Source organism: Bufo gargarizans, chromosome 4 (assembly GCF_014858855.1).
Source record: "Bufo gargarizans isolate SCDJY-AF-19 chromosome 4, ASM1485885v1, whole genome shotgun sequence".
Classification (NCBI taxonomy): domain Eukaryota; kingdom Metazoa; phylum Chordata; class Amphibia; order Anura; family Bufonidae; genus Bufo; species Bufo gargarizans.
In genome coordinates this window covers 182,460,489-182,487,883 of record NC_058083.1, presented here as the reverse complement: position 1 = coordinate 182,487,883, position 27,395 = coordinate 182,460,489, and the positions used below count along the sequence as shown (strand labels likewise).

At 40.5% G+C, this 27,395-nt stretch overlaps 1 protein-coding gene across 7 annotated transcripts in view; it reads right to left on the bottom strand.

The window, feature by feature from the left end:
* MECOM (MDS1 and EVI1 complex locus) overlaps positions 1 to 27,395 on the bottom strand; it is a 474,297-nt gene that overhangs the window by 25,305 nt on the left and 421,597 nt on the right. For 2 of the 7 annotated variants that reach the window (XM_044289904.1, XM_044289906.1), the window contains exons 3-7: positions 15,750 to 15,884; positions 5,378 to 5,480; positions 4,957 to 5,173; positions 3,278 to 3,425; positions 1,672 to 1,828 (exon numbers count right to left, since the gene is read on the bottom strand). In XM_044289904.1, coding sequence (XP_044145839.1) covers positions 1,672 to 1,828; positions 3,278 to 3,425; positions 4,957 to 5,173; positions 5,378 to 5,480; positions 15,750 to 15,884 — 760 coding nt within the window. Of the gene's footprint in view, positions 1 to 1,671; positions 1,829 to 3,277; positions 3,426 to 4,956; positions 5,174 to 5,377; positions 5,481 to 15,749; positions 15,885 to 16,073; positions 16,147 to 17,396; positions 19,162 to 27,395 lie in introns of those variants that run through there. The other 5 variants (XM_044289905.1, XM_044289907.1, XM_044289909.1 and 2 more) reach the window with 4 other exon arrangements.

The following is a 27,395-nucleotide window of genomic DNA, read 5'->3' as shown; positions in this document are numbered from 1 at the left end:
CCACCTTTCATCACTTTACGACAACTCCTACAACTTACAGAACACCCCGAGTCCCAATGAGCATTATCCTATCAACATCTAGCGTGCTCAATTTGTATTTTCTCCAAAGACTGGAACAAGATAGCAGTCAGAATTGCATATTTTCTGCTTATTAAACACATTAAGCAGTGTACTGAATATGCCGGACCAATTATAGCATGTGGTTTCTATTTGAAGGACCTGAACAGTTTGCGAAGGCAGCGAGTAATTACCTTTGTGTTGGTGAGCTTTCCCTCAAGTTTGAGGAGAATAGTGTAATAAGAGACAGTTGCCATAAACAGACTGGTGTGCTGTACACCGTGTGTGGCCTGGATCTGGACACAGATAGCACATGTAAAACACTTTGGTGCAAGGATATTTCCAAATTGTTTAATTACAGGAGTATTGCTCAAAATTGTGTGTCGTTTCATCCTATAATATAGTAACGGATTGGAAAGTATGCCTAGAAGTTATAGACTATGTGCACGCCACGGGCCTTTTCTGCACATTTTATCCTACACCTTAAAAACTTAACCTAAAGAGTATGTACATTTTTTAGTATGTAGATATACACATACTGTACACCCTGTATTATAAGGCTACTTTCACACTCGCGTTTTGTGCGGATCTGTCTTGTATCTGCACAGACGGATCCGCGCGAATAATGCAAACGCTTGTATCCGTTAATAACGGATCCGTTTGCATGATTCATTAAAAAAAAAGTCTAAGTCAAAACGGATCCGTCTTGACTTACATTGAAAGTCAATGGGGGACGGATCCGTTTTCAATTGCACCATATTGTGTCAGTGAAAAACGTATCCGTCCCCATTCACTTGCATTGTAAGCAGAAGAACAGTACGTTTTTGCTACTGTACATCAGATTTCTGGATAGCGTCCAGCATACACTGCATATTCCACTAAATGCAGATCTTCAGATTAACTTCTCCACAGATGTTGGTCCAGCAAACGATAGTGGGCAACTATAGCTCTGGAACCTAGAGAGTTGTGCATGTAGTTCTAGACTATAAAAATGGAAGTGACCCAAGACCTTTGCAAGGCAAACACAATGACCCACATTTTTGGGCCCGGCCCCTCCTTCCATGCTTTCCCACTGCCTGGTACTGTCAATCAAAACAGCCAGGGAGGGAATGGCCACAGATAGCAGGAGGGCTTGGGTGCAACAAGTGCAATGGTGAAACCCTTATTGCACCAAAGACCTAATGTACATGTTAAGAAAAAGTATCGAATCAACCAAAGAAAAACTGCATTTTAATCAGGTGAACCACAGCTATGTGTCTATGCAAATAGTTGGGTAGAGGTGCTGGAGACAGACTCCCGTTAAATTTAGGATGGTTAGGGAGCTGTGGTCATAATAACTGTATGCTATGTATAGGAAGAAAACCATTTTAATTCAGTACCTAACAAGTGTCAGTATGAAAGGCAACACTGTATGGGTTGTTCTACTGACTGAGCACAAATATCTCAAGAACAATAACTTTTAGACTTCCATTGAGTCTTAAAAGCTGTTCCTGAACATTCCCATCATGTTTAATATGTTGATATTTGCCTATATATTAAAATAAAATAAAATAAAATCTTTGAAACAAAATCATTGGAAAAAAGAAAACAAAAGAGTAGAACAATGTTACTCACATACAAAGGGCTTGACACTGCTGTGAATGTGCTTGTGTTGCTTAAGACCTGATGAGGTTGCAAATGTTTTGCCACACTCAGAACAAGCGTGGGCTCGAGCACCTACATGCTGGGAGCGAATGTGCCGTTGGAGGTTGCTAGGATCCGTGAAAACCTGCTAGGAAATGAGTACACATTAGTCAATGAAATGAAAATGGACATTTGCATTTAGGTTTCATACTTAATGAAGATTTTATTGAGTTAGTAGATAAATAGGAACATGTTCGGAAAGGATTGAAAATTATCCTTCTAAAAGGAAACAGTTTTTTGTTTTGTTTTTTTTACAGTTTTAGCCTCTACCTTATAGCATTCTCCAAATCCCAATACTACATCTGCCACTTTCAGAACTTCCTATTACAGACATGGTTGTCGTTGTCACTAGAGTAAGCAGACTTTTCTCCTGCCGTCCAGAACATCCCCAGCATCTGACTGCCTGCAGACTGTTCCATCAAACATCACACCAAAGCAGGGTGCCTGTCTACATCTCAGTCTCGAGTCCAACATACTTTAAAGCAAACCAATTCATCTATACCTGAAAGTGGTGGTAACTTAAGCAAGGACAAGGCTGTCCATTCTGATAAGGCCTTGAATGTAGACCACATGACAGAATAAACCTTTATGTGGCACAATAAGACTCAGGAACGTTACAGGAGTTTTCAGAGACAAATAAAAATGTACTATTTTACTAAGAAATAACATCTTCCCCTCACAGCAGCAGTAAACTAACAATACCCATCTATATAGGAGATGTATCTCTGTGCTGACTGATCAACAAGGACAATATTTTGTAATTTCATTTTCAATGGTTTAGTACTGACAAAATGAAAAAGAAAATCAGCCAAAAATTCTTTAAAACATTGTTTCCAATGAAAATTGAGTTTAAAAATACTCCTATTAGACAGAAGTGTCCTTTTAAGGAACCCTGCAGAGGTTCACATCTACCTTGAGGACTGGAGTCAAGTTTAGCCGATGCAATGATAGCAAACCTTTGGCTTTTTACGTTCCAAGAACTCACTCACGCAGAATATGCAAATATTTGTGAATATGTTGCCATTTATAGCAAAATATATAATACATAAAAAACAGTATATTCCAAATCTTGATGTAACGTTATTGATTCTACATCTTAGTATGGGAAACATCTTAATGGGATTCAAATTTCAGCAAGAACAATGCAAACTAAATCATTCAGAGAAAACAGTTAAGTAGCAAGACGTCAGCAAAATAGTTTCACTCTGAGTAACTGGCTTTGAACATTTCTTACAGGGAAATCTTTGCGCCTGTCAATTATCCTACCAAATCTGTCCAGGTGCCCTAGATACCGCTGCTGCATATGTAAGCTATAACTTATGTGATCATTTGTAAGTATGTAGATGGTCATTTAAATCCCTCCCCAATCACACACAAGCCCTTCCCCTTTGGGCATTGGCACAGTAAATCCCTGCACATAATTCGCATACTGTACATGTCAATACAATACTTGCTAAGAAATAAAGTGCCCCCATCACTTGCCCGATTGCCCCGGACGGTAACGTATTTGCAATGACCAAACACAAATTCACATTACCTTGGAGCAGTTCTCACACTCATAGTGCTTTCCAGTATCATGTGACATTTGATGGCGGATTAAGTTGGACTTCCAGTTAAAGGCTTTAGGGCACTGATCACATTTATATTCTCTCTCCTCTGTGTGCGACTGTAAGTGCTTGTCCAGGCTGAAGAAGAAATGCAGACGTACTGTATGAATATAAAAGCCTTTGCCATTCCGAACATGTTGTAAAAGCATTACATCATGGACGCGAGATAAGTAAAGCATGCTGAATGTTTGTATAGGTGCGAGATTTAGACGTATTCAGTCTTATACAGATGCAGAGCAAAATGATCTTCAAAGGAGATCCTACAGCATACGATTAAATTAGGGGTGTAAGAATCCCAAGCATGGCATCTATACCACCAGCTGCTGGATCTGGTTCAATTCATCAGCTAGATTTTATAACCCAGGTCTGTAATTGCTCAATCCTTGGTGTTCCTATCTGATGGCTGTCATAGACATGCGTACAGTATGGCCAGAATTTAGTACAAGTACAATCTCTTCATACACATGCCTGCTCAGTAGGAAAGTGGGAGAAAGTTGTTGATAGACTCTTCTGACAGCGACATACCTCCTCAAGGACAAAAGGATTGGGCAGTTGAAATCTAACTTGCCTGATCCTTATTGCCCCTATACACATTTTGGTTGGCTGGTCCTGGCAGAAATAGCAGGTTCAGTCAACATATCTCTTATGTTTATGGCCAGCGTAATAAACAGATTGCTTCTAACCATGGAAGATCTATTCAACTGACCAGAAAATGTATTAGATAGATTAATTATTAATAATGTTACACATTTTATCAGATTGTTCTGTAGAGGGAGATTGTTGCTAGCATAAGAGCTTGTTGTTTAAAAAAAAAAACTAAAAAATTTTTTTTTTAAAAAGGACCTCGTTAAGTAAACTGACATGTTGGTTTAAGTACATACTTGCATTTCCCATTTAGAACACCATTTCTCAGAATTCTGTGTTTCACATTTCCTCCGTTATTCATATTAGACATTTAGGGATGGATTGGCAACTGGGTGTTACCAGTTGGAGGTGTGTTACTGCACAGGCTTGTACTTTTAGCTTTGATTGGACAGTGTCAGCGTGTGCTCCAGCTGGTAACAGCCACCTGTCATCTCCAGTAGAGAAGAACTGTAAGGGTATGTTCATATGATGGATTTAGAAAATCTGGCTACAAATTTCAGTGCAGTTAACTCCATTTCATTGCTTACCAATGGGTGTTCAATACAAAAACAGCATTTTCATGATGTTTCAGGTTTTTGGTGTGGCTCTGCATATGCCGCATTTTTTTTTTTACGCTTCTCATTCATTTCAGTAGGAGATCCAGCACAGACTCCACCCCTGGATAGAACATGCCGCTTCTTTTTTTTTCAATAACTGCCACTTCCAATTGAAATGAATGGGGGGGCTATTATGAAGCTAATTTTGAGGCAAAAACGTGCCAAAAACTCAGTGTGAATTGACCCTAAAACGCAGAGTTATGAGAAAATATGCTCCAGAAGGGTTATTTTATGGGAAATGTAAGTGTGTACTAAAACAGGTAAATATGAAAGGCCTCTTTATAGACAAACATGGTTGGGTCATGGGAAAATCTGTGTGAACCTAGCTCACTTTTATGGGAGAAGAATCTTAGAACAATATTGCTGACCTTTGTATGTCTGGAAACACCTGATCACATTCTTTACACTCTTGAGAGTGTTGCATCTCAATGAGGTCACTGTCGTCATCGAGATTTTGCTGAAAGTTGCTCTCAACCATTGAAAACGCAGAGTGGGGTGTGCCACAGGGAAACTTCTGGTGGTCGCTCAGCTCATCATTGGACTCAAACAACTGATCGCACTCCTCACAGCGATACTGACACTCCTCTGTTTAATAAAGCAAGGAGATATTGCAATCTCATTTAATAACACAAAACAGCAACTCCAACCATATAAAATAAACCAGATTGACCAAAACATAAGCAAAATAAAATGTGCCTCCTGCATTTGACTATGACTTAACAAAACTGCTTTCAGCCTCCTGGTCACACCATGTGGGCATTAGACAATGGGGAATAGTATGGAGCTTACCATGGATGTCAGGAGCCATTGTCACATGAGTATAATCTTCACTCTTCATGAACAATAAGAGCTCTTTGCCTGGCTCAATGTCAGCTACAACTCTGTAGAATATCTGTAAAAAGGAGACTGTATAATCAGTGCTGGTGCTAAAACCCGCAAGTCATTATGTGCGCGCTCAATGCCTAAGAAAATGTTTACCTTTTGAAATGGGACCATAACTAACTATACTATGCCGTAAAAGGTGATTAGCCAATCTCACTCCCCGCTGAGCTACACTTCCTAAATACAGAAAACATGGCAAGACAAGCCAAAGCATGAGAAATAAATTAAAATTGATTGTGTGCCCCAAAGAAAAGGAAAAATAAGACCTGTATCACTGGGTATAAAAAAGGTTTCTGCATTTCAGATAATGTCAGGGTAGGATTTACATCTTATGTTTCCCTAGGCCATTACTTGTTCTCCACCCCACACAGTGTCCTCTACTCAACACTATAGTTCTTTAGATTTTAATTCCTACTATATACCATGGATGTTGAAAGAATCTGGAATATTGTCATTGAGCTGTTACATATACTAGATATAAATATACAAATTACTAACCTAGAAACTCAGTGCGAGAACATATAGGAGACTGTGGGTCATTTCTGAACACTGTTTGAAGGCACCACTCCAGGCAACCAATATAACAACAACAATTTATTTTGTGATTCGGCTAAGGATCCATTTACATCTGCATCAGAGGATCATTCACAAGTTTAATCTTAATTGATGAAAAAATATAAACCTTAGACCCCGACTTTACTGGGGTCCATCGGGTGCTGGTTTTATCTTTCATATAACAGATCTGGTAGTGTACTGAGGCTTCTGTTATGAAAGGATGCAGCAATGCAAGTGTAAACATATTTTATGAAGGCCAAGTATATACTTCTATTGTTGCTATGTGCAACAGCTACATTTTATCTTTTATACCGAACATTATTAATCCATAGTCCACACAGAGATTAGTAAGCAATAGCTCCACATTAACTTAGGTCATACTCAAGGTTTAGGTCAACTTGATCTTTCTGATGCCCTTGGGAGGTAATCAAGAAGATTCAGAACTTCCCCTGCCTGATGTCGTATAGATGAGACAACAAGGCCCAGTGTCTCCCCTGCATTTCTGCTGTCATATAGACGAGACTATAAAGTCCAGTGTCTCCCCTGCATTTTCTTTTGCCTTAACAAGGTAAATTTAATTTACTATATAATAAATAAATAGTTACTAAATGTTAAATGTCCAAAGCATTTTGGCTGCGATAGGGATGAGACTACAAGGCCCAGTGTCTCCCCTGCACTTCTGCTGTCATATAGATGAGACTACAAGGCCCAGTGTCTCACATGCACTTCTGCTATCAAATAGATTAGACACATCCCAATATCTTTGATTCAATTACACTGTCATAAGGAGAAAACTTACATTGTGCTGCCTTAGAGATGTGACAAGATAATGTTTGGGATGCAAAAACAAAGCTTGCAGTCTTCCAGCTTCTGCAAATGAGACAAGAAGACCAAGAGCTCCGATACCCTGTGGATAAGGCATCAGAGCCCAGGATATCCTGTGCCTTGTTACAGCCCTAGATACTGATATACTAATGTGCCAGCCGAATGTTATATTTACAGACTGAAGGATATCTGGCTCTCAGCTCTTTTCTCTCATGCAGCATTATTTGACAAACCAAACAGTCATAATTCAGTTGTGAATTACTATATATCTTTTTAGATTACAATCTAACAGCAAGAGTGTAATTTGCAGGTAATTCCAGTAGAGGTCTCTACAAGCTAGCGATACATTGCAATTCCTGAATAAGCTATGATAAAGTAATTCTGCAACCGGAAAGATAGACAGATTGCAGAACTCTTCTAGTGATGGCGAACATTAGAATTGCTTTTAAAATACAGATTAGGAAACTCAATTATTTTTTTTTTAAATAACAAAAATCTCAAAATTATACTTTGAATAAGTTAATTTGAAATTAGGGGCTGTATGTGCATGTTCCTAAACATCTACATACCTATTCTTGCAAAACTGTGATAGAATTAGAAGGGCGTTTTGTCATAAGCATAGATGTTCTTCAACCTAAATGCAATCACACTCTTTCAGTCTCTATGTATTAATGCATTTTCTTTTTTTTGTGGCAATATTTACAAAAATAATTAAAAATAATTTAATTTTTATAAATCTACTTCCTAATAAGGACAGAGATCAATACGAAGGATGACGATATCTGATTAGTGCAGCAGAATATGTTGGTGCTATATAAGCAGCCAATAATAAGTAACATGCTGATATAATAGAAATGTTGTAATTGCAAATATTATACAGAATACTACTTGTATAAAATGATAAGATTATACTCTTGATTTTCCTTATACTTTGTCATGTAATGAAGCGAAGACAATTACAGTTAAAATGAACTTTAATAACAAACTTTCTGTATAATGACTTACTATTTGGTCTTACTATTTATATTTGTGTACACCTACAGTAAATGGATGAGCGATCTAATTTTAACAAAAAATAAATTCTAATGGATGTCACTGAGAAGAAGGTTCACACTGGAAGTGTACTTCCCTTTAGGAACAATGAACTTCACTCAGCACTTAGCATCACCTCTTTTGGCAGCTTTCGCAGGTTCGGCTTATTGGCTTCCTTTCCAGCAGCATGTTGACATTTGAATTGTGACATATTAGAACTTTACATTGGCTTCTCGGAAACAGGCAGGTTCAGAAGACAATACTCCCCAAGACAGTTACGTTTTGCAATACTCCCTTTCCATGCGACTGTAAACATCATCGTCTCAAGTACTTTAGAGAAAAGTTTTGACTCCTGGTCATGCTTTTATGGTGGCGGCTATTGCAATACAAGTAGACATAGACATTGTAAGAGAGGCGAGATTGTTTGCCTCGACTCAATCCCGTATGGTGCGTTATCTGTGTTCTTTCAAAGAAAGGTAGGTAAAGTCCATTTCATCAACTAAACTTCAGGGTTTATCACTAGAGAGGAGAGGATCCTTGAAAAAATTAGTTTAGTCATTGATTCTGCATAATGTGATCACTGATTTGTGATGCATGAATTCTACTAGCTATAGTAATCAGTGTTTGACCCTCGAAGGGTCAAAAGCCAGATTCCCATCTATATGCACATATTACATTTCATACCACATTTTCTAACTTACAGGGGTTTTCTGTTGACTGGGGAACCTTCACATGTATTTATATGCAGGGCAAGGAACACGATACATCTTCAACCTTGTTTAACTGATTTTATTTTAATTACATTTTCATAGACTTCCTTGTCTATATGACTTAAGGAGGACTTATCAGCTCTCTTGACATGCCCGTTTTAGAAGCAATTGTATTTTCCCCATAACAAGTATTTTCTTAAAACTTTACATTGCACAGATTATTCCTCCTAGAAATGTATGAATAAATTGGGTGTTGCCAGTAAAAGGGTGGGGGGGGGGTGTCCCTATAAAGTCTGACGTAGTCTGATACTGTCAGCACTGATTGGACAATGTAGGGACACACCCCTTTGACAAGTAGGGGGAATGGCAACAACCAGTTATCAATCTCATAAAATTTTCAGGAGGAATAACAGGAAAATGTCACAATGCAGCGTTCTACAAAAATAATTATTTCATGGGAAATTAAACATATCAGGAGAGATGACAGGTCCTTTTCAGATATAGAAAATCATTACTAATAGTTAAAAAAGCTAAATTAAAATTTCAAAATTTGACTCTTTGATATATTGACTTTATAAAAAAAAAAAAAAAAAAAAAAAAAAGAGGAACAGACCCACTGCTCAAACCTTCATCCTGCAATTTCCTAGCAATGTAGAGAGAAGACAGGATAAGTACAGATAGGGCTCAGATTATGTAAAAAAAAAACAAAAAAAAAACTGTGATCTATATGGTATAGAACTTTCCCACTTCTGCACCCGGCTACCTCCGATTATAAACCTGACACTTATTTCCCATTGTTTACCATCAATCTACAATTAACACATTCATTAAAATAATCAGGATATTATCATGACAAACACATACGTATAAGCAGAGTCCTGCATCGTATAATCCTTGATCTTGTAAGCCGATAGCTCAAAACAGATCTAACTAGAGATACTCGGTTATCTGGCTTGTATGAAATTGGCCCTGCAATTAGTGTACATGTGTGAACTGGAGATTGGGAAATTAGATTGTGAGCCCTTCTGGAGACAGGTCCTGGCATGAATATATTCTCTGTGGACAGCGATTGGCCTATGCTCTAAAATTTTGGATTTAAATTATAACCAAGACAAAAAATGAAAATAAATAAATAGACTTAATTAGCAATACCTTTGTTAGAAAAATGCTATTTCTAATACTACAAATAGTAATTTGGAAAATTAAAGGGAATGTGTCATCATAAAAAAAAAACTATTATTTAAATCATATTTTTAAAGAATTTTTGGTAATGTTCTTTTTAATTTTCCAAGTCGATATCTATACTAAAACAAACAGTTTTCACACTGGCCACTAAGCTTAATAACAGACGTCACTTCTTGGTCTGTACAGATCACTTTACTGCAGTGATCCGCTTATCAATACAGACACCTTGTGTATAGCCAACACAGGATCCACCCTTCACAATAGGTGATATCACAGCTTATCTACTCCCTCTTGACCTCTGCACAGGTGACAGATCATGCCTAGAAAACTCTACCATAAAAGTTAACTTGCAAAAATAATATTTGGCGATAACATTCCCTTTGAATAATTGAATTAGCTAAAAAAGTTAATTTACATCCATTTTCAATTTCTGCCGATCCTCTGAACCCTCTTCTACCATTTGATACAGTGACCGGTCTGAAACATAATTTACGCTTTGCAATTAAACAGATTCTAAAAATCATTTGGCGGCTGCTGACATGTTTAACGGTTGTCACTCCGGTGATGTCATAGCCAGCTCTCTGCAATGGGAGGAACTAGTAAACTTTTATTTCTACATGCTGCTGTAATGTTTGTCGGGTGTCATATTCGCCTAGCTGTTTGGTAGAGGAAGAAATGCTCTCGTCGAAGACATAAATTAGCTGCTGCTCTGCAGAAGGCCAGCGACATAAGAGCAAAAGTGTTTAAAAGGCAGCAGTACACGAGTGGTGAACTTCAGGCTTCATAAATTATATTCACATAAATACATTTTATGCAGCCAGTCGCTGCCCTATTACATGAAATATTATTTATTATTCAGTGCCGGTAAAATAACCTTTGCACTGCCAATAGGAACCTCTCCAGCCATTTCTGTCACCGACTTGTTTTAGGAAGCGACAACTTCACATCTTTCTTTTTTTTCCTAATAAATATTCAGATTGCGTTCCAAAACATACAACCTGGAATTTACCGTCTCCGAAATGTGAACCCTCACCTATCAGATTAAATCCCACATTGGTACACTGGGCTGAAAGAAAAATCATTACTTAGAGAGGGACACTGAAAAGGCCAAAAAATATAAAATAAATGATTCGCCTTTGAAATAGGTGATGCAGGTCCTGATGTTCAGCGTTAAATCTTCACTGTCGGCCATGTACAGGTCATTTCATTTAGGATTAATAGACTCCATTTGCCTTCTCTAAAAATGACTGAAGTGTGAATTATGAATGACCTCTGGCCTATTCAGGAAGTTGTAATAATTGAACTAATAAAGGAAAATTTTCCTCTCAGCGTTGCAGCAGGCGGCTGCTGGAAGTCTTCTTTGAAGGAAAATGTTGATTTTTTCCATGCTTCAGTGAAAAGCATTGCATGCTCCTTGTACTATACACTATTATTTATGGACCATAAAATAAGCCCGAGTATAAGTGCATTGTAAAGCAGACTTAAAGGACAAACTGCAATGATCCTGCAGCCCATGTCACACTATGGGACACCGCAGACTGTGGAACAAAACCTACATCCTAGTGCATCACAGCAGGATTTTATCGGTCCCAGGATACATAGAAATATGCGCTAGTGTTTGCCTTTTTACACTGCAATGACATCCAAGATTCCTGTTGTGAAACAGATGACCATTAAGCTTCAGCAAGTCTATGCCATATAAAAATAGCTGCATCCTCCAGCAGAGACTTGGCCGCTGTGAAACATTCAGCTTCCACTGGTGAAAGGGTCATGCACTTGTGCAAGCATGGCGAATAGTAATATACTTCATTATAGGGAAGTTAAATGGGCTGTCATGCTATATATCAGCACACACCGCCATGTCAGGACTTCAGTAAGCAAATAACACAAAAGGTAATGAATAACATACAGAATACAGAACATTCATTTGACCCTCTCCTTTCACTTAGACCAAAAAGGGTAATATGAAGTTATTGGACACCATCAGAAGATACAAAAAAATTATAAAACATATGGGATTTTTTTTTCTTCATTTAGTTAGATTGACCATAGCCCGTTTGTCTTTAATAACTGAGTTTATGGTTCTCTCTCGTCCAAAGTAGTAACAATAGCATTACACGTAGATGTATTGGAACAAATAGTTCTACAACATCTGCAAAGTCAGAGCTGTCCAACTTGGTCAAAAATTCTCCGCCATAGAAACCAAAGCAAAATGACATTTAAAAAAAATTGTTTCGTCAATGGACACAGTTGTAGACGTTAAATACGCCTCCCTTGAAGTTATAGGTAAGAGTATGTTCTACCAAATATTTCTACCCACAAATGTACCATCGATGCAACATATAGCAAAGGCCGGTGTGCAAAGAATAGAGCTTCTATATGCAAGTTAATTTGCTTGCCCCGGGGTAAAACTTTTAGGAAGTTTCAGGAGGTCTTACCCATCAAAACAAACCTTGTACTATGTACTAAGGAAGGCACTATTAAAATCCCCCGCAAGTCTAAGCGATTGTAGACAACATCTTATTGTCTTACAAATTCAGGACAGTTTGGAGGGGTTTCACTGCACTAGGACCCTGATTTATTATACATGTATTGCTCTCCAGGTAACTGTTAGGGTTTTAGAGAGTGATCATTGATATCAAAGTGAAACAACAGGAACCAGGTCACAGTAGTGTTAACAACACAGGAACAGAACTGTTAAAAGTGGGAAACAGAAAGGTGAGAGAACCCCGGAATTAATGCAGGACCCTTGTGAAAAACTGCACTGTGCGACCTGCAATAAATGCAGAGCAGTTCTGCGCAATGAATGGAGTGGGACAACCAGACACACACACGGTGCTACTACATGGAAGGCAATTTGCGGCAGGTTGAGTTTGCAAATAAAGAGGTTAACAGGATGAGAATTAAGTAGGGGTTTTTCCATGGCCACAATCTTAGGCCCTTTTGCACACGACTGTATGGCTTTTTTAGTATTTTGCGGTCCGCAAAAAACACGGATGACGTCCGCGTGCATTCCGTTTTTTGCGAAACGGAACAGCTGGCCCCTGATAGAACAGTACTATCCTTGTCCATTATGCGGACAATAATAGGACATGTTCGATCTCTGAACGGAAATATGTAAAACGGAAGGCATACGGAGTACCTTCCGTTTACTTTGCGGACCCATTGAATTCAATGGTTCCGTATGCGGTCCGTATACGGAACAGAAAAAAAAAAAGTGTGCAAGAGGCCTTAACAAGACATATAAGAGGAGTGGCCTGAAATAGACTCAAATATCTTCCCAGTCCAGTAATTAAAATGGAAATTAGCAGGGAGACTTTTTTTTTTTCCAGACAGTGAGGCCTACAATTTGCATAGCGATTTTGGCATGTGCTTTTGTATATGAAGTTTTATTGTATGAGACCAAAAGCATGTGCTGCGTCAGAGAATATAAGCTGAGGATTATGGATTTATATTTCTGAAACGCAACACGGCCCCAAAAATCAATGGACAAAATCAGGCTTATGACGCTGCAGAACCTATGGAGATGCAAACATAACAGTAGCTACAGGACTCATGCCATAAATGCACAGCACAATAGAGCAGCTGACTGGTGGCGTGAAAGGGGTTAAGGTCAAATAACAAGCAGATAAATCAGGATTCTCAACTTTGTGATATTAACAGTAAATCATTCAATTACAGGTTACTCTAGTGAGAAGCAGTGGCATGCCTCTATTCTGTCTAGCCATTAGATTGCAAGCTTTTATGGATAGGGCTATCTTGTACTGGAGCTTAGGCTAAAAACCATATTGCTTTCATAATTGCTCATATGTTCTTGCGCCACGTAAAATAATACTTTTAATAAGAACGTTATCGGTTGTCGTTTAATTGTTATAATGTACAGTAGAGTCTCTGTTCTTACAAAAATGAAATATCCTCTAAAGCTACGTGCACATGAACGTTGTTTGCATCAGTATGTCCGTTCCGTAGCCCCGCAACAAAATAAAATAAAATGTCCTATTCTTGTCCGTTTTAGGCATTGTTACAATGGATCCGAAAAAAATAAAAAAATAAAAGCGGATGGCATACGGTTGTGTGCATGTTAGCGTAAATCTGTAGTTTAACAAATTCAATATAAACCCAGAATACAGTATGTTACTATTATCATCAATGCAAATAATGTGCATTGTGAGAGCTGTAGATATTTATGTATATGGTTTTAGGTTATATTTGAATGCAAAACAGTGTGCAAAAAAACAAATATAAAAAAATAAAAGCTGAAAATAATTATCATGGCTACACAGCAAGTTACACTCTGGTGTTATAACAACCTGTGGCCACAATTTTACAAGCACATTTGGCATGAAATCCTGTTAGGAGACAAATTACTGCAGTTAATGCTAAGCTTTCAGACACTATGCAATTAGGAGGGCCCAGGGTATTAAGTCATGTATATATGCCAGGATAGAGCATTCCACCAACATTTAGAATCCGCGGCAGGAAAATAATCCTAATTATTTGTTTATTCTACAAATGTCATGCAGTTTTACTAGAGACAACTCATTTGTAATATTTATTTTACTTTATTTTATTTTTTTCCTTAAGACAAAACTAGTTTTAAAGCTTTTCCTCAGAGGAGAATGTATACGTTTACTTACAAAAAAAATTACATAAATTAAAGATTAATAGAGAGATTTTTTTTCTGTGCAATATGCAAAAAAGAAAAAATAGTCAGGCTCAGTCTCCCTTTTAGCACCATGTATTCTGCTGAGTATCATTGGTCACCCCCCGTTTAAAGGGTTAAGAAATAATAATGATCTGAGTTGTGGACGTGATCATGGGTGGAAGTGAAACCCTTTTTTTTTTTGTTTCTGCAGAATCCTTAGCTGGAAGAAAAACTTTGGGGTGTGTATATGTTAATCTCATACCACCAGCTGTCTTAAGCCTGTCCTTCAGGCAACCCAATATTTATTAATGTAGGTCCAGCCTGAGAATCTGGTTATTTGTAATATGCCTATTCTGTTTCAGGTGAAGTGTAATGTTTGCTTGGGAGTTTCACAGGTGAGTTAAAGTAATTAGCGGTTAACAAATACTGCTGATCAAGTGTCTCCCATCTATACAGCGATATTGAATAATCTCTTGCACAATGAGGGTGTTCATTATGTGATGAGTACTGCTTATTCACCAGTTGGCAGATCTTAGTCTTCATGCAAAAGAATAAAAGGTCCTGGAGAACCTCTTAAGAAATCCCTTTCATCCTGCTCCTAAGAGCAGCTTTCTCAGAGTTGAACAGGACCAGGCCAGACCGCCTTAACCTCTGAAGTCCTGGAGAAGACAACAGCAGGGCACCTCAACAATAAATAAGTCACACTGTGTGGAAATCATACCTAATATACAGAGCGCAAGTGCCAGACTGAATGGCTTGTCATACTAAACAATTCTCCAAAAATATATCCTCTGCCATCATGCATTAAATGCTTACTAGAGATACAATTATTTACCTAAACATTTACATTAAATTAATATTACATTTTCCCTATAAAATAGTATACACACACACACACACACACATATATATATATTTTACTACCTGATATAAGATAATTTTAAAAGGCTAAATTACAATCAGTTTTTTTTATATTTCTTAGAAATGTTCTATAGTATTTTCATGAAATAATAATTCATCTTAAAGTTACCATTCATATTAAATGTGGAATCAACTAAACTCATTTTTATTGTATATGAAATTATGATTTTCTTTATGAAATATTGCAAGTCTCTAATTACATTTAATGCAAAAAAAATAAACATTTAAACTGAAAATGTAAATGATTTATCTGTTTTGCCTTGCTGGTATTGTTGACATTAGTAAATGATATAATTCATCAAGTATACCTCTTATCCAGACTACTGAGAAGCCACCGTCTATAACGCATAGGCCATTTCTATAACTGCATGGCTGGTAATAATCAGAAATACATAATGTGACATACCTGGTCATTTAGCTGATATGGCACCAAATTGTGCTGATGGTAATATCCAGCAAATCTGATAAATTTCAGCCAGTTGCCTACATCTGGTTGACTGGCATCAATGCAGAATTTCACATTACAATGTTTGTCCAAGATCTGAAGAGAGAAAAAAAAACAAAAAAACATTGGTATCCAGGTTACATGGTGTCCCTAATAAATTGCAATTGTCCCATGTATATACATAGTGTAAAGCACATAGAAAATACTAGGATCCCTATTAAAAATCTTTGCTAGAAGGACAATATTTAAAGCACATTGTATTCTTTAAGATTGCATGTATCTCACACAAATCTTGATCTCATGGCTGCAGGAAGTTTTATTGTGTGCTGGAATTTGCAAACAAGGGGAAGCATTTGCTGTGAATGGAAGCACAAATTGCACATTATAACTGCCAGGAATTTCTGTATTTCTCCAGCATGGATTACCTTCACTCTGTAAACTAACATCTAATTTCACTTTTAATTCAGACATTATCTGCAGCCTTGAAGGGGTTAAGCCTTGCAATTAGCCAATTCCTAATTTGTAAGAATTCACATCACATCTCCAGATTTCCTCCCAAATCGTTTTTACTGCAGTCAACAATAAGCCAAATGTCTCCTAGAGGTTTAGGAAATCTCCTGAATATCCACATTGCCAATGACAGTGTTATTATCCCCTGTCTTGTAGGGACTTACTCTCTCATCACTGTAATTTATGGCCCATGATGTGAATATAGTCGGTGGAGTGGAGCTTTAACTAGTGACATCAGGATTAACAATATGGAGGCAAACAACCTACTTCAACAATTGTCCTTTACACTGAAGTTAACTTCAAAAGACCTGGTCAGACATCAGCTTCCCATCACTAGTATTTACTATCGACTCCCTCAACTTCTGTTCTAGATGAAGGAGAAGCTTCTAGAGTTTAATTTTCACTAAAGTCTGCTCTCCCTGTAGATAGATCTGTTAGAGTTTCATACCATTGCAGCTCACTAGCCCTGGGAAACAGTGGAGGCTGCCATAGCTCGATATGGCCCAGGAGAACCCCCGGCAGCAGTTGCAGGTCATTAACTATATAACGAGTTGAATAGGGAGCAAGGCTGGAGCTTGTAGAAGGGGCACTGGGCGAATAAACCTCTCGAGATGAAGCAATTAAAGTCCAGGATACAATAGCTACCCCCATACAGCCCCCTCCACCCTCAAAAAGCCAGTTGGTCTATTACAGGGTTAAAAGGGCTACAATTATACTGCATAGAAGGCTCCGTTATTTAATAAATAAATAAATACATAAATAAATAAATAGTTACATTGTATCCTAATGTCCTGCCTCAGATCTGTGGGTAATTTCATATTATCCCTATTAAATACATATATCTATACAAGCCATTTCTATTGATTATGGTATATATATATATACTAAAGTGACATAGCAGTAAGTTATTTTAACGCATCCTTCATCTTCACACCCGCAATATCGCACATAAAGTATAAAATTAAAATTAAAAAAAAAGTATAAAAAACAAACAAACAAACAATCTGAGTAGAACTATTTTCATAACGAAATTCGGATTTGGGTGTGCTGAGGAGAATGGGTGTTGTAATGAAGGGTTGCCCTGTGCTATTGCGTTACCTCAGTATCTGACCAGTGTCCTCTCTGTCTGGTAAGTAGCAGCGAGTAAAAACTTGTGATCTCTCTGCTGCACCTGATCTTCCTCCTGTCTCCCGGGGACTATCACATCACCTGGAGGATTTACTGCTAATACCCTGGATGAATGGCCTCATGCTGAGAAAGTGGCCTGACTGGTATGAAGGAAATGTCTAAGGAGAGGAGCAGTCGTGTTTACTTGGTAAGGAGTGCATGGTGAATGAGATGCCAGCGCTGTAATAAATATAGGCGCAGTGCACACCTAGGCGCACACAGCGCCTGCGACTTCACAGGGGAACTCCAAGTGTAACCACAAGTGCAGAGCACAGCCAAGAGCTGAGCCTCCACCTCACAGCCAGTGCCAGAGGAGTGCTCACTTACCTGAGGAGAAGGAAGCCAGCAGATCCCAGCCTAGAGCAGCACCACCATTACAGCCAAGTGTCAGCACCAGGATCCCTGCTCAGGACGCCTCCCTTTTCTCTCACTTTCTTTGCTCTTATCAGCCAGACACCAGCAATCAGCACAGTCCCTGCTGGAGAGTCATAACCCCCACTGTGTGTCTGGAGGGAGCTGCTGCAAGGCTGGGTGTTCACAGCTCCAGTCCTGGAAGTCTGGCTGATGCCTTCTGTCTGCTCTGGTGCTGGAAGATCCCTCTTGTCCTGGGATGTCCCCTCTAAAATGCCATGTCCAACTGCACACCAAGTGACAGCAGCTCTCTCCTATATGCCTGGACGTCTTCCAGCAGAAGGCAAGGAGATCCTGCTAACCTCAGTGTCCTGGAATGATGAGTCTTCCTGCAAATATGTCCCAGGATGGAGCTCCAAGGCTGCAGATCCCCCTTGTTCCCTTTCTTCAGAGTGAGATCCTCCCGGGAACCATCCCCTTCCCAAGTCTTCAATGTTAACTGTGAAGTTCTCTATGTGACTGCTGAAGTGTCTCTATAAAGAGGATGAGAGCGGCCATCCAGAAAGAGGAGGAGAGGGGTCCACAGCTATCTCCCAGCACAGACACTGGCTTCTCTCTCAGGACATTTTTAAAGTGACAGCAGCATCCTCCTGTAGAAGAAGAGGTCACTAAAAGGTCGCTAAAGACTCCTATAGGACACTCTGATTACAGATGCACCATCCCCTTCAGCATGTCCATTCCATCCAGGCAATCAGCGACCAATGGGGAGATCTGGAGTGGGTGGATTTAATTCTTACAGGGAAATCTCGTCTCTTTAGTCTTTGAAGAAGTCTGTTCAGTCTGAAAGCCCTGTCCCATCATTACTAATAGACCACAAACTGGTCAGTGCAACCCGAGGAGGCTGCAGTCACTCTCAATATCCTCAATCTATAATAATGCTAATATTTATATGGGAGACACTGCATGAACTAGAAACTTTAGAAAAAGCTCTATCTGGCTACAATTTGTAAACCAGGGTGAATTTCTGCTCTCTTAAACCAGATAACAACCTTTAATTGGTTCATTACTTTAAAAGAAAACCTAAATGATTCGGTTGTTTGTTTGTTTATTTATTTATTTCTCTTTATTTGTTTACTGTTAAACTTGCAACATCTTTGCCAATAGGAACAGAATTTGTAACCTTTATTCCAAGCTCCTTACCTGATATTAGGAGGACCTATCTGATTTCTGAATGGAAAAAATGAGAGAAGTACCCCCTGGGTCACAGGACATCATTATAATTTTTATGGCTCACAGAGAAAAATTCTGACTTTCCTGTTTGATTAACTCACAAGACCCCTCTGAAGATCAGATAATAAAAAAATGTGTTTGATGTGGTATTATATTTTCTTTGGCTCCCACTTTATAAGTAACATGAAGAATTTTTTTGTACCTTATAAATGTGCACTGGTATAAAGTGCTATTTATTTAAGAGGAGGGGGCAGCCTTCTTGACAAGAGATGATGATTAATTTGTCTCAGCAGACTGTTATCTGTGACATTGAACTGCTGCGTTAGATAATGGCCATTGTTTCTGTAAAATCACACAGCAATGCTAGGTAAGACAGGAAAAATCCTTTGTAAATAACCTTATAACTGGCCACAGATTCCCATAGACTTGGGTGCTTGAGAACCTTAAAGAGGTCCCGGTTTGCTGGTCATTGGTTTCCTGCCCTCCCTCATCTCACCCATTGTTGGAGAGTTTCTTTCTTTTTTTTTTTTTATTTAGCCATAAATTGGAGCAGGTCTAGCTATGAGCTATTTTCTTCCTGTCAGGATGAGGGATTTGTTTTATGATGCATTGTGTATTAAATACAAGTAATCTGGGAAACTGATTGCTTGAGTCCATAGGTCTGATCCTGGATTATGATAGGGGTATCCCTCTCGCCTTCTTTTGTTAGGAGTACTGTTTCTGAAAAGAAGGAAATGTTGCTGGCTATCAGTAAAAATCCCTGAAAATGTTGGGATATCATGAAAGGGGCATAGACATGTCTTCTCTCTCACTTCTGATGGCTGCTGAAATCACAGCACAATGAACTTTACATGCAATTCCACATACTTCCAGCAGGTGGCGCTGCTTCCCGGAGTAAATCCAGACCCTGCACTGTAACTGGCACTACTGATAGCAAATATTCGTAAACTCTCCTAGACACCCAATAACACATGCAGTAAAATGACCTACACTAACTCTTTCCATGCTGGAATCACACTTCACTGCTCCCTCCTGCTGTGGTTATGTAATAGTTTACACGTTTCGTTCTGCTACATGAGGTGTAGCCTGACAGAGATTCTAGAATGGTAATGAAGGAGTTAATATAAGGTTTGGACAACTTTTCTTCTCCTGTTGATGTGGAACCACAATGTCCAGCATAACTGGCAGTTTTGTGGCTGTATGGGGAGCCCAGGTAACACTCTCACAATGGCTCTGGTGCTTGAGGAGATCCAAAGGTCTCTCTCTGTATAAGAAGACCCCAGTATTCTATACAGCACATGGTAGGTGAGGGTTCCCCTTTAGAGATTTTGCAGTGAGGACCAAAGATTTGTGCCTGTGATACTTGGCTTATTATGATGCAAGATGTGATTCTATAAGGGTCCTTATACACAGTTACCGGTGGTTTTAGCACTAAAAAATACCAGAATTTCTTGTAGTTTTTTTTCTTTCTATTTCAGTGTGTCTCACTAGCGTTTTCTTCATGGCGCTTTTCCCCTATAAAGGTGTTGTCAAAATGTCTTAAAAAAACAGCAGGGAAAGACCACAAAAATATTATAATAATAACACCTAATTAACAAAAATGCTTGTGTGTCCTGTGCTTCATATTTCCTATAGACCATCTGCCAACATCTGGAGCTAAAAAACGCAGCCAAAAAGTGCAAAAATGCCGTCAAAAACCTAGGTGTGACAGCACCTTCAGTGTGACTATAGACAAGAATTTTTCCACACTTGATCAAAAGTGACAATTATTAAAGGGGTGTTATACCATTACTGTATGACTGGTGGGGTCCTAGCCTCTGGGACTCCAAAGACTCTGATTCTGAGAATGAACAGCGTCCGTGCCACCTGCTCTGCAGAGAACCGCAAGGCTGTCTTCACGTGTGGCAGAATCCGTTGCAGAAAATTTCTGCGACTGAAAATCAGTTCCATTCATCTTGATGGGGCAGATTTATCATTACACTTACATCTAACTCCACTCTTACATATGTCCTAAGTCAGATTTATTAATGGTCCTTTAATACTGTGATAAATGTGGTTTGACGGTAGCAGTTTATCCTTCAGTAAGCGGCTTTACAAAAGTCGCACGTCTTTACGAAAAAGTCTCATGTTCTATTAAAAAGTCGCAAAAGATAAGCATGGTCCTCACTGGAGGGAAATTGCGTGATTTTTTGCAGCTTTTTCAATTGTCGCAATAGTAAATCTGTCTAGAGATTAATTTACATAGGAAAACACGCCCGCTTTCAGAAAACTGGCGAGCATAGCGCAGAGTCAATAAAAGTCGCAAATGTTTGCGCAGTTTTAGCGGTTGCGCCAAAATTTGCTACTTTTTCACTCTATTATTTTGACTTGAGCTAATGATAAATCTGGCCCCGTGTGCTTCCCATTCAGATGAATGGAAGTAATTTTTAGTCATAGAAAGTTCTGCAACAAAATCTGCCATGTGTGAAGGCACCCTAATTGGGCCTCATTCGATTGAAGCAGATGCAGCTAATCGGTACTGCTGGCCTTCATTTTCAGGATCGGCAGATAACCCAGAGGTGAGACCCCCCCCCATCCCCATGGTCATAATGTGATGGCCTATCCTAGCGATATACCATCAATTTATAGATGGAAATACCCCATCACTAATATCTATTTCCCTTAGGCCCCTTTCACACAAGCGAGTTTTCCGCGTGGGTGCAATGCGTGACGTGAATGCATACCACCCGCACTGAATCCATTCATTTCAATAGGTCTGTGTACACGTATCACGTATCAGTTCTGCGTTGCGTGAAAAACGCTGAATGTTCTATTTTCAGCGTTTTTCACGCAGCCCTGGCCCAATAGAAGTGAATGGGGCTTCAGTGAAAAACGAATTGCTGATGCAATGCGTTTTTCACTAATGGTTGCTAGGCGATGTTTGTAAACCTAAAGTTTTTTATCACGCGCATGAAAAACGCATTAAAGCGCATTGTACTCGCATGGAAAAAAACGGAACAACTGAACGCAATTGCAGACAAAACTGACTGAACTTGCTTGTAAAATGGTGCGAGTGTCACTGAACGCACCCTGAACGCCAATCCGTCACGCTCGTGTGAAAGAGGCCTTAATAATCAATTGAAAGGAGACATAGGCCTCTATCACACGGGCGTGACGGATTAGGACCGGATGCGTTCAGGGTGCGTTCAGTGAAACTCGCACCATTTTGCAAGCAAGTTCAGTCAGTTTTGTCTGCAATTGCGTTCAGTTGTTCAGTTTTTTTCTGCGTTTTGATGGGTTTTACCCGCGCGTGATAAAAAGCTGAGGGTTTACAAACACCATCTCTTAGCAACCATCCGTGAAAAACGCATCGCACCCGCACTTGCTTCCGGATGCAATGCGTTTTTCATGCAGCCCCAATCACTTCTATGGGGCCAGGGCTGCGTGAAAAACCAAAAATATAGAACACGCTGCGATTTTCACGCAACGCAGAACTGATGCGTGAAAAACAACGTTCATGTACACAGACCCATTGAAATGAATGGGTCAGGATTCAGTGCGGGTGCTGTGCGTTCACGTCACGCATTGCACCCGCGCGGAAAACTCGCTCGTGTGAAAGGGACCATATAGTCAAAATGATCTTCCTATGCGAACAGATAACATTGATGAAGTACAAAGATACGGTAGAGACCTCATGCACACCTTTAACATGGCAATACTCTGGGATGCTCAGCAAAAGTTTTATTTTAACAATTCTGTTAAAATAAAACAAGAATTTCCTGATTTTGTTAAAACCAATCTATGTGCAAAACAATATATGGAAGTTCGGGTATACTCAAACTTAAGTCATTTATCTCAGGATAATCATTGTAATGCTCTGCTTGTTGTCTACACATGGTTGTTTCACAATAGTGATTATCCTGAAGTCAACCACTATGTGTCATTTCCCAAGCTGTTCTGCTAGAATGGTTAGTGTGGGGATGCCCTCAGTGAACCGATAGGTATCCTTCTGCCCCAATGCCCCGAGGAGAAGAGGAAAAGGAAGGAGCTTTTAGGAAACCTGGAGCCAGTTAATGAGCCCCAGCTCCGGTGTTAAATTCAGTTCATCCTATGGGAGTATCAGGGGTCTGTGTCCATCACATCAAGACACACAAATGCCTGTTCCCCCTCACAGTATACTATACTACTCTTCACAGATATGCTCTGGCCTCCAGTCACTTAAATTACAACTCACCCCCAGCATTGTGCAATGTAGTAACTTCAGGGTTAATAAAACCATGAGCATTGAGATGAGCTCTAAAAAACGGATGCACCATTACTCTTATTGTATTTATATTAGCGCATTTTAATATGTCCAGATGATACATGCACGGTATGCATGCGTATTACACCATGCACACTTTAGCACTATATATTATAGGTATAAATGCAGGGAGTTAGGAATATAATCCCATTAACATTTAGTCTAATACATGATGATAATGATGCTCTCGGCAGTAGGGGATGAGCAAATTGATTCTTGCATTGCGGCCCAAGTCCAGAGATTCTGCACTTGCTCCACTACTCACAGCATCCCGAGGGGCGCAAAATATTAAGGATTGGGCGAGATGTCTGTCCCTGTCAATCAAAAGGCAGGTGTGTTCTTCTTTATATGCGGGGACAGTCGCTCACAGGTGAAGAACTGTTGTTGATGAGACAAATTGATTCATTACAATTGATTTGCACATTCCCACTAGGCAGTGTCATGTAGAGCCATCTCCTGTGGGGAGGGTATGCCTGCCAAAGAAAGATGTAAGGCAGAGTGGGGTGGTAACATCACTATAAAGAAGTTGCTTGTCTATAGTGGTGGTTACTGCTGCTCTACCCAGCCCTGCCTTATGTTTTACTTTGGCCTGCTACAGGATCGAAGCGTTATGTCTATGTTATTTTTCCGTTTGAGTGCCAAGTTTTATATGTATTTTTTTTTTATTAACAAGGACCTATCAGCTCTCTCGATTTTAGAGGAAAAATTGTTAGGAAACATTCTTTCCTGTATATTTAATTGTATATAAAGTGCAAGTACTGCCAAAAATTATAAGGAAGAGGCACTCCGATACAACCTGTATATCACATAATGAAGGGCCTCATTCACATTGTGGTACAACTGTTCAGGTAGTGGGACTCCTACACTCATAACGTTTATGCACTAAGTTAAAGGGCTGCGAAAAATTACAAGGAACCGGCACTTCAGTACACCCTTTATTACACCTAAAGGAGGGCATCATACACACCCCTTTATAAATTATGATTGATGGCCTGCTGGTGACCTTCAAAAACATTAGGAGCAAGTGCCAGCTGGTGACCCTTAAAAACATTACAGGCAAGGGACTGCTGGTGACCCTCTAAAACATTAGGGGAGAGGGTCTGCTGCTAAGCTGACCATCTAAAAAAATTAGGGGTGAGGGTCTGCTGCTGAGCTGACCGTCAAAAATATTAGGGGTGAAGGTCTGCTGCTGAGCTGACCATCTAAACAATTAGTGGTGAGGGTCTGCTGCTGAGATGACCATCTAAAAAATTAGGGGTGAGGGTCTGCTGCTGAGATGACCATCTAAAACATTAGGGGTGAGGGTGTGCTGCTGAGCTGACTCTCTAAAACATTAGGGGCGAGTACCTGCTGCTGATCTGACCATGGAAAAAATTCTGGGCGAGGGCCTGCTGCTGAGCTGACCATCGAAAAAATTATGGTTGAGGGCCTGCTGCTGAGCTGACCCTCTAAAACATTAGGAGCGAGGGCAGCCTAATAAGCATGTTGATATGTGGAGGAGGAGGACGAGAAAAGGAAGATTTAACCATATACCCTTTTTTGTGGTGGAAGGGGTGCATGGGAATACAGTGTATTCAGTATATTATAAAAAAAAAACACTTTTAAAGTGCCTTTATGTTCAGCTGCTTTCCTCTGGTGGAGTAGAGAAGTCAGGGGACCTTCTGGTATTGCACCCTTTTGCTAGTCCTCTCCACCACAGAAATGAGAGATGAGAAGTTATTTTTGTAGCGGGGGTCGAGAAGGGTGAACAACCAGTAATCGGTGTTGTCCAAATTGCGTAAAAGGCGTTAAGGCAGCCTAACATAAAGTCAGCCATGTCTGCCAGAGTTCCAACAGACAAGATTTTGCTGTCCTCATCAGGAGGGTGACTATCAATTTCCTCATCCTCAGCCTCCTCTTCTGCCCATCCACGCTGAACAGACGGAAATAACCTGCTATGGGTACTACTCTCTGTAGCGGAGGCAACCGTCTCCTGCTCATCCTCATCCAATTCGCACTGAGAAGATGAAATGAGGGTGGTCTGGCTATCGCCCTGTGTAATGTCTTCCCCCATTTCCACCTCTTGCACATGCAAAGCATCCGCCTTCATTGTGATCAGTGAGCATTTCAGTAGACACAGAAGTGGGATGGTTAGGATGATAAATAGCGGCATTGCAGCTCGCCATCTGTGTTGTTTCCTCAAAGTTGCATAAAACTTCACAGAGGTCAGACATCCATGCCCACTAGTCGCTTGTGAAGAGCGGCAGCTGACTGGAAAGGCGAAGACCATGTTGCAGCTGGTATTCCACTACTGCCCTCTGCTGCTCACAAAGCCTGGCCAACATGTGGAACGTGGAGTTCTAGCGCGATCTCACGTCGCACAACAGTCGGTGAGCTGGCAATTGCAAGCGCTGCCAGACCGGCGGCAGCTGTAGATGACTTTTGGAAATGGGCACATACGCGGCGCACCTTCACTAGTAGCTCAGTCAAATTGGGGTAGGTTTTGAGAAACCGCTGAACCATTACATTGAAGACGTGGGCTAGGGATGGGATGTTTGTGAGCTTGCCGAGCTCCAAAGCCTCTACCAAGTTAAGGCCATTATCAGACACAACCATGGCTGGTTCTAGGTTGCGTAGCGAGAGGCACAGCTCAGTCTGGTCCCTTATACCCTGCCACAGCTCTGCGGCGGTGTGCTGTTTGTCACCTAAGCAAATAAGTTTCAGCACGACCTGTTGCCGCTTTCCCACTGCAGTGCTACACTGCTTCCTGCTACTGACTGATGGTTGACTGATGCTGCAAGATAAGAATTCAGAGGTGGAAGTGGAGGAGGAGGTGGAGAAGGATTAGGGGGGGGGGGGGGTTGCAGCCACTAATGTAGGTGGTGGCGGAAATCCTGATGGAAATAGGGCCAGCAATCCTTGGCGTCGGTAGCAACTGCACCTGTGCCATTCCAAGGTACGATTTTCTGCTGGCCTCCAGAACATTCACCCAGTGTGCCGTCAGGGAAATGTAGTGTCCCTGGCCAGAAGCACTGTCCATGTGTCAATCAATAAGTGGACTTTCCCAATAACTGCGTTGGTCAGGGCATAGGAGATGTTACGGGATACATACTGGTGCAAGGCAGGGACGACACACCGGGCAAAAAAGTGGTGGCTGGGGACTGAGTAACGAGAGATGGCTGTCACCATCAGGCTGTGGAAAGCTTCAGTGTCCACAAGCCTAAATGGCAACATTTCCAGGGCCAGCAATTTGGAAGGGTGCGCATTTAGCGCTATAGCCTGTGGGTGGGTGGCTGGGTATTTGCGCTTTTGTTCAAAGGCCTGGGGTATAGACATCTGTACGCTGCGCTGGGACACAGAAGTGGATGTGCTAGCTGATGGTGCTTGCGAATGTCCAGGTGCAGGGTGGGAGGCATCCGGGCCTGCGTCTTGGACAGGGGATTGGCCAGCACGTAACACAGGGAAAGAGGAGGCAGTGGTGTGACCCGCAGACACTGATTGTGAACCCAGGCGTTCGGCCCACCTATTAGGGTGCTTTTATGCCATGTGGCGGATCATGCTGGTGGTGGTGAGGTTGCTAGTGTTCACGCCCCTGCTCATTTTGGTACGGCACAGGTTGCAAATGAAAATTCTTTTATCGTCCGCTCTCGGGAACAGTTGTGGGCCTGTGTGGTGTGGCCTGCCTTCTTCCTTTTGCCACCCCACTGCCTCTTCCAGTCTGTTGTGGTGCTGCAGATCCCTCCCCCTCTGTACTGCTGTCCTCGCTAAGCTCGCCACCTTTCCAGGTTGGTTTAGTGATTTCATTGTCCACCACCTCCTCTTACACTTCCTCACTCTGGTCATCCTCCTGACTTGTTGACCTAACAACAACCTCACTTATTGACAACTGTGTCTCATCCTCATCAACAACCTCTTGAGACACTAATTGCTGTTGACTTATTGGCAGCTGTGTCTCATCATCATCATCCACCTGTTGAAACACTAATTACCGTTCCCCACCGCCATCTTCTTCTGACTGCGAATGCTCAAGAGTTTAGGAATCAGGGCACAAGATCTCCTCATGTCCCTCTTCAAGCTAGCTTGGCGAG